This window comes from Suncus etruscus, chromosome 2 (assembly GCF_024139225.1).
Source record: "Suncus etruscus isolate mSunEtr1 chromosome 2, mSunEtr1.pri.cur, whole genome shotgun sequence".
In the NCBI taxonomy this organism is placed as follows: Eukaryota; Metazoa; Chordata; class Mammalia; order Eulipotyphla; family Soricidae; genus Suncus; species Suncus etruscus.
The window spans coordinates 106,737,529-106,750,323 of NC_064849.1; the positions used below are offsets into that span (position 1 = coordinate 106,737,529).

The following is a 12,795-nucleotide window of genomic DNA, read 5'->3' on the forward strand; positions in this document are numbered from 1 at the left end:
CTCTGTTTCACCGGCTGTACTGGTTTCCCTCTTCAGCACCTCTGTGTGTATCTCTCCAGAAGACATAACTGTATGTTAGAGTATGAGTGGAGGTTATATATATATTTGTTAATTCACTGTTATCACTGAAAATCTCTTGGTGTTTTGTAATTCTAATGATAAAATATTGTCCAAAATACTAGGTTGACATGGCAGGGGTGAGGAGTGGAGGGTAGGAGGGAAACAAGAAACATAAGTGACAAGAAGGTGGCGCTGGTGAAAAATGCTGTACGGGCCTGGAGAGATAGCACAGCGCATTTGCCTTGCAAGCAGCCGATCCAGGACCAAAGGTGGTTGGTTTGAATTCCGGTGTCCCATATGGTCCCCTGTGCCTGCCAGGAGCTATTTCTGAGCAGACAGCCAGGAGTAACCCCTGAGCAATGCCGGGTGTGGCCCAAAAACCAAAAAGAAAAAGAAAAATGCTGTACATTGTATCACTAAATCTCAACAATGAACAATTTTGTAACCACAGTGTTTGAGTAAAGAAATTAAAAAATAAAAGACTATATAACTTTAAAATAGTATAAAAATGAACCATTACTCTATTATTGAAATTATTGAAATAGGTTTAATAATTTTAGGAATTTTTCCCACAGTGGTTATTATGAACATCTGGTTTTTAGAATGGTTGCTTTGATCATATGTTGTATTTTAAATTCTTAAAATGTATTCAATGTATTAATGTACGTAATCACATAAAACATTTAACATCTTTTTTTTTTAGAGGTTTATAAGCAAATTGCTTCCCAAATATGATCAGTTTTTGCCACACACTTGATTTAGATAACAGGAAATGAGCATGCCTATCACTTGAGTACTTTGTTCCCTAATTTTTTTCTAGTTAAAATTGTGTGTCTACGTTTTAATGAAATAGAGTATCTATACTTTATAGCCCTTTTGGAAGTGAAACATCTTTGAATTTTAAGGATAAGTCTTGTCACTTCTGTTGTAAGATGTGTAGAGCTCTAGTCCAGTTAGAAAATCATTCCAAATTTCTTTTTTTCTGGCAGCAGAGGGCAGCAGAGTCTTAGGTGACACGGATATTTTTTTTATACTCTGATTCCTCCCTGTTGCCTTTTGATGCTTAAACTGGTAGTAGAATCCATGTAGGATTTCCTCATAAAATTTCTTCTTCCTGTCATTCTTTTATTCTGATAGAAGACATAAATGCTCATTCATTGTGCATGCAGTAATAATTAGCCAGAAGGTTTATTTTTAAAAATTAATTTCTTGGGGGCCAGAGAGATAGCACGTTGGTAGGGTGTTTGCTTTGCAAGTGGCTGACCCAGGACCAATGGTGGTTCAAATCCCAGCATTCATTATGGTTCCCCGTGCCTGCCAGGAGCGATTTCTGAGCAGAGCCAGGAGTAACCCCTGAGTGCAAAAACAAAAATTAATTTCTTGGGGTTGGAGCTGTAGCACAGTGAGTACAGCACATGACTGACCCAGGTTCAATGCCTGGCATCCCATGTGGCCCACTGAGCCTGCCAGGAATGATTTCTGAGCCCAAAGTCAGGAGAAGCCCTTAAGGTGTGACCCAAATTAATTTCTTAATGCTACTGGTGTTTTTTCATTAAATTATTTTTAAAATTCCACTCTTGATTCATAATTCACTTTAAAATAATAATAAAAATGATTAAAATGCACAATAAAATAATTAAAAATGCAGTCTTACTGCAAAATTTAGTAGTGTATACTTGACTTGTAGGAAAAAATGGTGTAATTGTCTGAAAATATTTATCATTTAGAGTTTTGAAATAATTTCTAGGAAATTGATCAAATTGATTTGGTGAAATAATTTTAGATAACAACTTTTAAATGATGTAAATTTTTATACATAACTTATACTATTTTTTAAAAAATTATGTGAATTAAACTCTCATGGCTGATAATTTTGCTCTCCAGGCAATGAATCGCTCCCTTGCTAATGTAATTCTTGGAGGCTATGGGACCACATCAACAGCTGGTGGAAAACCCATGGAAATTTCCGGTTCACATACAGAAATCAACCTTGACAGTGCAATTGATATGATTCGAGAGGCTAACAGCATTATTATTACTCCAGGTAAAAGCATCCCCCTGTAATGGCCCCAAATGCTGTATTGCACCCAGGGAAAGTGGATCTGTAGCAAAGGTTGCTGCAGGAAATAGTCCAAAACTGAGAGTAAAATATGCATGGCAATCTATCTCATCAAGCCGAGAGAGCAAGTTGCCTGCCAGAACTGCAGTTTTTATTGAATACAGAGACCACCCCCAGGCAGGGTAGTAAGGATAGAGCCAGTCCCACCCAAGTTGGCTTGATATATGCTAAGTTGGGAAATCTCTATTTTGGGTAATACCAAGTTGTAAATAGATGTAAAGAAAACTGGGATGATACTTGTTTGGGGCGAAACCAAGTTGTAAATAAATAGATACAAAGAAACCAGGGAACTTTGTTTTGGTTGGATCCAAGTTGTTAAGTTTTAAACCCCTTCCCCCAAATCTTGTAATATAATTGATTATAATGAAACAAATGGCCAGGTATATGAGGTACATGTTTTGTGTATGTGTTCAGTTACTAGCTACATATCTAAAATTTTTCTTGTTTATTTGTTTTGGAATCACACCTGATGGTGCCCAGAACTTATTCCTGGCTCTGCTCTTAAAGATCACTCCTGGGAGGATTCAGGGGACCATGAGGGGTTGCTTGAAGTATTGTACTATCACTACACCCCTGAAATACTATTTTCATTGTTGTTTATTTGTTTGGGGCCATACTTGGCAATGCTCAGAAGTTACTCTTGGCTCTGCACTCAGGGATTATTAATGGAGGTGCTCTGGGACCTTATGGGATGCCGGGGATCGAATCCAGGCTGGCCGCGTGCAATGAAAGTTTGGTGTACTATCACTCTGGCTCCATTCATAAAATATTTTTTTCTGGGAGCCACAACAATTTGTTCTTAATTTTTCTTCTAAGAATTGGCATAACACTACATCATTCTATTTCTCTAGATCTTAATTTCCTAATATTTAGAGAATTTGCTCAGTTTTTCTTCACTATAATCATGGTGTGCTATGGCATTATAGACAATAATTGGTTTCAGTTTAGATGTTTAGCTATCAAGTTCTCATAACACTTTCCCTAAAGAAAAATACATTGATTTTTATTTATTTTCTTATTTTTTTTTTTTTTTGATTTTTGGGCCACACCCGGTAACACTCAGGGGTTACTCCTGGCTATGTGCTCAGAAGTTGCTCCTGGCTTGGGGGACCATATGGGACACCGGGGGATCGAACCGCGGTCCGTCCAAGGCTAGCGCAGGCAAGGCAGGCACCTTACCTTTAGCGCCACCGCCCGGCCCCTATTTTCTTATTTTTAAATTAATTTATTTAAAGAAAATTTAAAGAAAAATTTATTTAAAAAATTTATTTAGTTGGTATAACTGATCATAATACATTTGTTTCAGGATGACAGAAAGTGAAGTTATTAAAAATAGAAAGAGGGGCTGGAGCTATAGCAGGGAGGCAGGGCATTTGCCTTGTATGCAGAAGGACGGTGTTTCAAATCCTGGCATACCGTATGGTCCCCCGAGTCTGCCAGGGGCGATTTCTGAGCATAGAGCCAGGAGTAACCCCTGAGTGCTGCCAAGTGTGACCTAAAAACCAAAAAAAAAAAAAAAAAAAAAAGAAAAAAAAGAAAAACTAGAAAAGATAATAAAATAATATAAAAAAAGAGAAATAGGGGCCAGTGAGTTGGCGCTAGAGGTAAGGTGTCTGCCTTGCAAGCGCTAGCCAAGGAAGGACTGCGGTTTGATCCCCCAGCATCCTATATGGTCCCCCAAGCCAGGGGCAATTTCTGAGCGCTTAGCCAAGAGTAATCCCTGAGCATCAAATGGGTGTGGCCCGAAAAACCAAAAAAAAAAAAAAAAGAAAAAGAAAAAGAGAAATAAAAGTTCATTAGCAAGTATATTCATGAAAATTATTGTATCTCCAATAAAACCATTATTACAATATCAGAGGATTTTGTAAACTCCTTTTTTTTTAAGCTAGGAGATACAAAAATACACTAAAAAAAGATGTATGTGTGTGGGGGCAATTTTTGTTGTTTTCATAGGCACAGCAAAATATGGGAGAAATGGAAAAGAAAAAAATTTTGGCCTATAAACAGGGAGACCTTACCCATGAAGTATTCTGGCATAAGACCGACTCCAGGCTCTAGGCAATCTAGGTTGTCCAACCCAATAGTCATTCTTGGTGGTCCCGGTAAAAGTTCTTCACCATCCCGGTTGTTCCGGACAGGTTTCTGTACAGATCCTATGTTAAAGTCTGGGTGACATATAGCGTTTTCTGGCTTTATCTCACTGTTAGGTAGCAATGCAGAGAATCCTGTCCTAAAAAGCAACTGTTGCTATTACCAAGTCATCAGAGTGTCATAAGGACCCTCTTTGGAATAATTCAGTGCCATGACAGTAGTAGATTTTTTTTTTATTCTTGGTGATGGTTTAGAAAGCTGTGGTTGTTTCCACAGATGGTATCCATGGTTCAGAGGTGGATGGTCAATGTCTGATCTACTGAAGTCTAAGCCAAGTCATTATACCAAGAGTTCAGGGTGTAAGGCCTCACTGCAGTATAAAACTTGTATGTTCTTATTGCTGTTAGATAAGAACTTGTTTGCATGTGTAAACTTTTCCCATTTTGATATGTCTATGTAGAGAGGAGCAATGCCATAAGGTATTACTGGTGTATGAGGGGGCCCAGGCAACAAGCCCAACAATCCCCTTGATTTGTTTCTGAAATGAACTTTAAACAGAGAGTTATCTACTAGTATTCTGTACTAAGCAGATGCCAAGGATGGGGAAATTGTGGCTACCTTAGAAGATATTCAATTAATGTTATGCCTATTAAAGGAATACATCTAAAGAAATATTCACAGGGGATGTACATGTCCCATTTAAGTCTTTTGAAGTAGTCGGGTGAGAGGTAAAGTCTGGAGTACAGTTTCAACCTGTGGTTTGACTTTGTGGAGTCCAAGGAAAATGGCTTCCAGCAGTCATCTATCAGGAAATGTCCTCAAGTGGGGGAATTCTGAGCAACCAAATCTGGTAGCAAGCAAAAGTCCACAGTGAAGGGTGGGTGGAGGAAAAAGGGCTGCAGTGAGCAAGTCAATAGCAGCAGAGTGTTGGTTTCTTCACAGGCTTCTTTTTGAACTGTTGTGGTGTTTCACCTTTTTCCCCCTTCGTCTCTCAAACTGAGGATGAGAGCCTCTAGAAGGACTCTGCCCATTGTTGGTGTAGTTGATTTTTACCCCATTTTATTACTTTTCTCTTCCTCAAACAAAACCACATAACTCGAACTATCTAGTCCCGCCTCCCAATTAGAGGGAGAAGTAATGGAGGTACCATGACCAAATAGTTATAATATCACTAAGTAATAAACTAGACACAGAGGGGGCCACTCAAGAGGGGGCCACTCAATCTAGAAGCCCCTGGGGTGAGGGTGGAGTATAGGGGAGGCAAGATGGGAACGGAGGTGGAGAGAGGACAATTTAGTGATGGGAATTCCCCTGATTCAATGTTAACATGTACCTGGAATATTACTGTGAATGATATGTAAGCCACTATGATTAAAATAAAAATTATATTAAAAAAAGAATCTCTCTTTTCTCTTTAGGAGCTGGTTGGCAGTTGGCTGGGGTGGGGAATGCCCCCGCGTGGTTTGGAAAGGCTGCTTGGACAGCCCCATTTCTATTTGGTGGTAGGGGTTACTGACAAGTGTCCCCCTTCCCCCAGGATCCACCTGTCTGGCCCCATGGGCTGGGATTGAGAGGCTGCCCCATGAACCCAATGAAAGCCTTATATCTGGAGCCTTGTTGCCCATCCTCATCCCAGTGAAGACTTTCCTGTTCCCAGGTGAAAGTAGTTCAAGTAATGGCACTGGGGACTGGAAGCCTGCCAGGGAAAGCTGCTTGGACAGCCCCCCCCAAAGTAGATTGATTTGACATCTGGGTAGTTTTTTGGTTATACATTAAACTATAAGTAAGCATTGCAGAAATGAATGTTTGGGTGTAGGCCTTTTTTAACTGGGAACAATATTGTTCTTTGGGGACATTTGAAATATGTGGGTTTGGATTTCTTAGATCTGCTTCTGTCAATATGTAAGAACAAGTAAACTTGTCTGTAAAGCCAGGGTAGCATTGGGTTTACCTGTTGAGAACCTCTGCCAAGTTCCCAGGCACAGGGATGTAAAACATAGTTATTTTCTTTAGAAACTTTTACCTAATAAATCAGACTGATAAATAATTGGAGGTCGATTTTGAATGGGATGATAGAGATCTGTATAGACTATTTTTCTGTCTTGGAGAACCTAAAAGATTCTTGAGGAGTGATTTACTTTGGTCCTTAGTATACGAATGATATTGGGAATTGAGGAAGGCAGAGGGAATAGCATGAACAGAGGGACCTGTATTTGGAGAAATGGGGATCAAAAGTGGTGAAAGAGGTAAGATTCATTTACAGGTAGAATGGGCAGTGTATAGGATCAAACGAGAAGGAACATAATCTTTGGAATATACCTATAATAAACTGGAAATGTTTTTCCCAAGCTTTGTTCTTTGATGAAGTTTGGGGTGGGGTTTAGTTTTCTTTTTAGGGACAGTAAGTTTGAGACTGGATGAGACAATGCACATACAGGAGTTCAAATGACACGTGGAGCCTGGAGACAATTGGGAAGATCTTAGATGGTTGAAGTCACTGAAAGGCTAAGATTTTCCAAGGAGGAAATGAGGGGCAAAGATTAAGCCTTGAGGACTAATTTCATTCAGTGGGGAGGATAGGAGAAAAATTAATCAAGGAAAGATAGGAAGAATGTCTGTAATGTTGTGTGGGACATAATGTACTGCAATGCCCTCCAAACTGTATACTTAGAATACATGTGTGTAAAAGTGCATGTGTGTGCATGTGGAGTACGACTGCTGGCAAGACGTGCTCCACAGTATCTGGTACTGCAGAAGATTGAGTAAAGGCCACCAACTTTTGAATTTGAAATCTGTGTCTATTGCTTTATTACGTTTCGGCCATACTTGGTACTACTCAGGGCTGACCCCTGGTACTGTGCTTATGGTTTACTCCTGGGAGTTTTTGGGGGTCCATATGCAGAGCTACGGATTGAATCAGCGTTGGATATGTGCCAATCAAGTGTCTTAGCTAGTGTACTCTCTCTCTCTCTCTCTAGATCCTTTATCTTTTATTATTCTTTATCATTTTTTTTAAATTGAGGTAATAGTTAACTTTCAGTACTCAAAATGTCCCCCCCCCCCCGGCCACACCCGGTGACACTCAGGGGTTACTCTTGGCTATGTGTTCAGAAATTGCTCTTGGCTTGGGGGACCATATGGGATACCAGGGGATCAAACTGCAGTCCATCCTAGGCTAGCATGTGCAAGGCAGATGCCTTATGCCCTGCGCCACTGCTCCGGCCCCTCAAAATGTTTTTTTAAATAATAATTTTTATTTTGACCAAAGTGGATTACAAATCTTTCATAGTAATATTTTAGGCTCATAGTGACAATGAATCAGGGGCATTCCCACCACCAGTATTGTCCTCCCTCCATCCCTGTTCCCAGCATGCATCCCACACCCCCCTCTGTTATCCCCCCAGGCTGCCAGTATAAGTGGTCCCCTCTGTGTCTAGCTTGTTGTAGATTGGGTATCAATTCTGTTGTTGGCTTTGGGTTCGGTGTTTAAGTCTGATCATTTTTTATTTCTACTTAATGTTCATATGACTGTTTGATCTTGGTACCCTCCATTATTTCCCCCAAGATGGTTCAAGTTATGTGGTTTTGTTTGAAGGAAAGAAAAAGATAAAATGGAGCAAAAATCAAACAAGCAGAAAATGGGAGGAAGTCCTTCTAGAGTCTATAAATATCAATTTAAGAGAAGAAAGGGAAAAAGGAAGGAAAACACATAACAACAATACAAAAAAAATCAAACAAAAAACCCAAAAAGCACCACAGCAATAAAGACAACAACCACACAATAACCACGGTCCTGAAATAAAAACAAAACAAAGCACAAAAAACCCCAAAACAAACAAAAAACCAAACAACAACAATAACAAAGCCAAAAAAATTATTTTCTTCTTCTTCTTCTTCTTCTTCTTCTTCTTCTTCTTCTTCTTCTTCTTCTTCTTCTTCTTCTTCTTCTTCTTCTTCTTCTTCTTCTTCGTCTTTTTACATAGACACAGTAAATATTAGGGAGATTAGAAAGGGAATTCCCTTGGTCTTAGCAACATAGGGTTTCTCCACCCTCAAAGGATACTGTCATGAGAATAACTACAGGCTCTACATGTTTTTTTACTTTCCCCTAGATCCTTTTGTGGTGTTTGGAAACATAATGTTTCCATTGTGGGTGATAAAATCAGGCCTCTGTAGCTAGAGATCTTGGTATTTGCACAGGTCATAGGATGGAGCTTAGGATGGTGTGTTTCTTTATGGTTCTAGAAGTTCTGTTCCATTACTGTTATTTTAATCAGTCTTCTGTAGTTGATGGTCTTGGTTTTTGCACCGATCCTAGGATAAGGCCTAGGATAGAGTCTTTCATTACGTTTCCAGAAGATCTGCTCAGTTGCAGTTGTCTCAGTCAAACATCTGGAATTAGAGATCTTGGTTGTTGTACAGAATAGGCCAAAGCCTAGACTTGGGTCTTTTTTGCTGGTCCCGGGATAAGTTCTGCCCAGTCATGGTTGTCACAGCCAGTCTTCTGTAGATAGCTATCTTGGCTTTTGCACAGATCAAAGGATGACATGTCTTCTGATTTCATCTTTTCCTTAGATAGTGAGATAAGACAATCTGCTCTTAGATCAAGATATTGCTATTTCCTCATTGTCAGGATGTCATATCAATACTGGCGCATGTTGGTGTCAGAGCAGTATCAAAATGGATTTTTAGAGTTTCCATTTTAGCACAAAATACTACCAACGTTTAGGCCAGTTTTGTTTTAAAATTTATTTTTTTAAAATTGATTAAAGCCCCATGATTTGCAAAGTTACTCGTAGTTTCTCTTTAGACATGCTATGTTCCAGTACCGATCCCACTACCGTTGTCTTCTTCCCAGTGTCTTCTTCCCTCCACTGGGGTTCCCAAGTTCACCTCGCACTCTCCCATGCATGCCACCTTGATAGGCACCTTTTTAAGTTTGGTTGTTGAAGTTTGGGTCTCTTGTTTTCAGTGTTGTTTACTCTCTGGTTTGGATGTCTTTGTTCCACCACTACTTTATACCACCGACTTTCTCAGATCCCCTTAATACCTGCTCCCTGTTGCATCCTGTCTCTTTTCTCCTAAAACTTAATTAATTATAATATCACAGCAAATGATAATAATTATTTTATAGTCATTAGGCCAGTTTCTCAAAGCCCAGATCACTAGTGTACTTTTCTCATCCTATCCAATGATTATCTTTATTGTCATAAAAATGTTTCAATTAAGAAAGACGTTGGTGTTGGGAAAAAAAGAAAGAAAGAAAGAAAGAAAGAAAGAAAGAAAGAAAGAAAGAAAGAAAGAAAGAAAGAAAGAAAGAAAGAAAGAAAGAAAGAAAGAAAGAGAAAGAAAGAAAGAAAGAAGAAAGAAAAGAAAGAAAGAAAGAAAGAAAAAAGAAAAGAAAGAAAAAAGAAAGAAAGAAAGAAAGAAAGAAAGAAAGAAAGAAAGAAAGAAAGAAAGAAAGAAAGAAAGAAAGAAGTTGTTTGGGGCCAGAGAGATAGTACAGCAGTAGGGCATTTGCCTTGCACATAGCCGATCCAGGATGGATGGTGGTTTGAATCCCAGCATCCTATATGGTCCCTGCCAGGAGCGATTTCTGAGTGAAGAGCCAGGAATAACCCCAGGAGCACTGCCAGGTGTGACCCAAAAATAAAACAACAGCAACAACAACAAAAAGAAGTTGTTCATAGATATTTTTGGGGGGGGGGGGTTGGGACACACCCAGTAGCACTCAGGATTATTCCTGGCGCTATGCTCAGAAATTGCTCCTGGCATGCTCGAGGGACCATATGGGATGCTGAGATTCCAACCACTGTCCTTCAGCATGCAAGGCAAATGCCCTACCTCCATGCTATCTCTCAGGCCCCTGTTCATAGATTTTTTTCTAAAAACATTCTTCTGTTTTCTTCCTGTTTCTGCTAGGTTATGGTCTGTGTGCAGCTAAAGCTCAGTACCCCATTGCAGACTTGGTAAAGATGCTTATTGAACAGGGCAAAAAAGTCAGGTAAGCGCTTTTTGTGTGAGATTTGTGTGTTTCTGTGTGTGTGTCTGTATGTAAAGAAAAAATGATGGCTTTATTTTTTCTTAGATGTTAATTTCTTTTTTTTAATTTTCAAGGGGTGGGCTTCCCAAATGGTGCTCTCGCGTGATGTGGGATGGAGAGAAGGGGAGTCTCTTTGAGCTTTTCCTTCTTCTTGACTGGTTGGTTGAATGCCTATGCCCAGGATGCAGTGGTGGGGCCCCCAGGTAACCCCATGGAATTAGCAATGATGGCTTTCTTTCTTTATTCTTTCTTTCTCTCTCTCTTTCTCTCTCTTTCTTTCTTTCTTTCTTTCTTTCTTTTCTTTCTTTCTTTCTTTCTTCTTTCTTTCTTTCTTTCTTTCTTTCTTTCTCTTTCTTTCTTTCTTTCTTTCTTTCTTTCTTTCTTTTTTTCTTTTTCTTTCTTTCTTTTCTTTCTTTTCTTCTTTCTTTTTTTCTTTCTTTCTTTCTTTTTTTTTTTCTTTCTTCTTTCTTTCTTCCTTCCTTCCTTCCTTCCTTCCTTCCTTCCTTCCTTCCTTCCTTCCTTCCTTCCTTCTTCCTTCCTTCCTTCCTTCCTTCCTTCCTTCCTTCCTCCTTCCTTCCTCCTTCCTTCCTTCCTTCCTTCCTTCCTTCCTTCCTTCCTTCCTTCCTTTCTTCCTACACTTTTGTAGGTAAATGCTTATTGCATGGCCCTGTGCTCAGTGATCACTCCTGTTGGGTTCATGGGATGATAAGTGGTGTTGAGTATATCCAGGGTAGCTGATTGTGTGGCATAATACACACTTTACCTGTGTACTATCTCTTGCCCCAGATGACTGTGTCTTGAAGTACAGTTTCACTGTGATATTATACTAGGTTAAGTAATGAAGTTATTATAGTAACTTACTTTTGCTATCTAATTTTTGTTGCCCCCTTTTTAATGTCACTGGTCCTCAATATGATCCCCTTTAGTTGGGAAATTTTAGGTTAAATTCTTGACAATTTTATACTAAATTTGCAATTAAATTTGATTTTTATACTAAATTCTTGAATTGGAAACTTTTTTTTTTGGTTTTTGGACCACACCTGGCGGCAATGCTCAGGGGTTACTCCTGGCTGTCTGCTCAGAAATAGCTCCTGGCAGGCACGGGGGGACCATATGGGACACCGGGATTTGAACCAACCACTTTAGGTCCTGGATCATCTGCTTGCAAGGCAAACGCCGCTGTGCTATTTCTCCAGGCCCTTGAATTGGAAACTTTATACTAAATGTTTACTGATTCTATTGTAAACAGAGGCCATTTCTCTGTGGCTCGACTTAAGGAGGAAGATCAAGAAAGATCACACTAGTTGTATCACTTTTGGTTTTCCACTGTTTCTACTTGAAAAAAAATCTCAGTGGAGGTGTTCAAAGGGCCAAACTGGGACATGTAAAATGATTTACATGTTTGATGTCTTCCTAATTTTGCTCTCACAATTTTGGATGGAAAAAGGGTGAAGTCATATAACTTTTGGAATATGACTTGGAGCAGCAGCTGCTCCTGGCACCTGCTGTTTGGGCCCTAAACATTGTTCCCGAGAGGGTGATAAACAGAATGACAAGGATTCTTCATTTCTAGAAAGTTCCCTATGTAAGACCTTAGATTAAGAGTTTGAAAACATTCTCCCAGGGGCCCTGGGAGATGAGCCCTTGCAGAACTTTGTATCTTTCCTTCTCACCCACTAGTCCCTCTCTTGGTAGGAGAATCAGGGAACTGTCTGGTGTTACTCCTGGAGTAACTGCTGCATCACTGGCAGTTTCATGACATGCTACCTAAGTTAGAGGGACAGCTCCATTATTAACTTCAATGAGTTTATTCACCAGGATGTTAATGAGTGCTGGCAAGGCCCTTCATGTCTGTTAATAAAAATGACTATTAGATTGTTAGTTTTACACCATTGCCTGAGGCAGGAAATGAGAAAATTAGGTTTATAAAATGCCTAGAACTAGTCTGAGTATTCTGTGCCAGACCAGCTGCAAATTCCTAATCTTTGGTTGAATGTCCCAGCAGTTAAGGGTGGTAAAGAGATGTGGAAGCTGAAATCTGAGGATTATTTCAAATGTTTTTATGTCAGCAAGGAAATTAGTTGCATTTTCTGTTTTTCTTTTATCTATCTTCCCTCCCTTCTTTTCTCTTCATGCTCCTTTTCTAAGGTCTACCTTCTGGCACACTATAGCTAATATATGTATTTTTTGAAAAAGTATCTCTTTTTTAAATATATATTTTTTCAAATACAGGGATTGAATACTATTTGTGGTACTCTAACTTTTCTGTCTTGTAGTTTCCTTGCTTGCTGATAATTGAAGAGTTGAAGATAGATAGATAATCAGAAAGGTCACCGAGTTAAATTATTATTATTATTATTATTTTTTTTGGGGGGGGCCTCCTAAGAAGTGGTCAGAGGTTCAGGAGCCACTCATGGGGATACTTGATCAACTGACTGAAAGGTTCAATGTGATGGTCAGAGAATGAGGTGCTAAATGGGCC

General features: G+C 39.4%; 1 protein-coding gene across 1 annotated transcript in view; it reads left to right on the forward strand.

The window, feature by feature from the left end:
- The window catches only part of NNT (nicotinamide nucleotide transhydrogenase), a 123,897-nt gene that overhangs the window by 83,001 nt on the left and 28,101 nt on the right, over positions 1-12,795 (forward strand). Inside the window, exons 17-18 of the mRNA XM_049768252.1 lie at positions 1,945-2,104; positions 10,193-10,274. Of these exons, the coding sequence (XP_049624209.1) occupies positions 1,945-2,104; positions 10,193-10,274 (242 nt within the window). The remainder of the gene's footprint in view (positions 1-1,944; positions 2,105-10,192; positions 10,275-12,795) is intronic.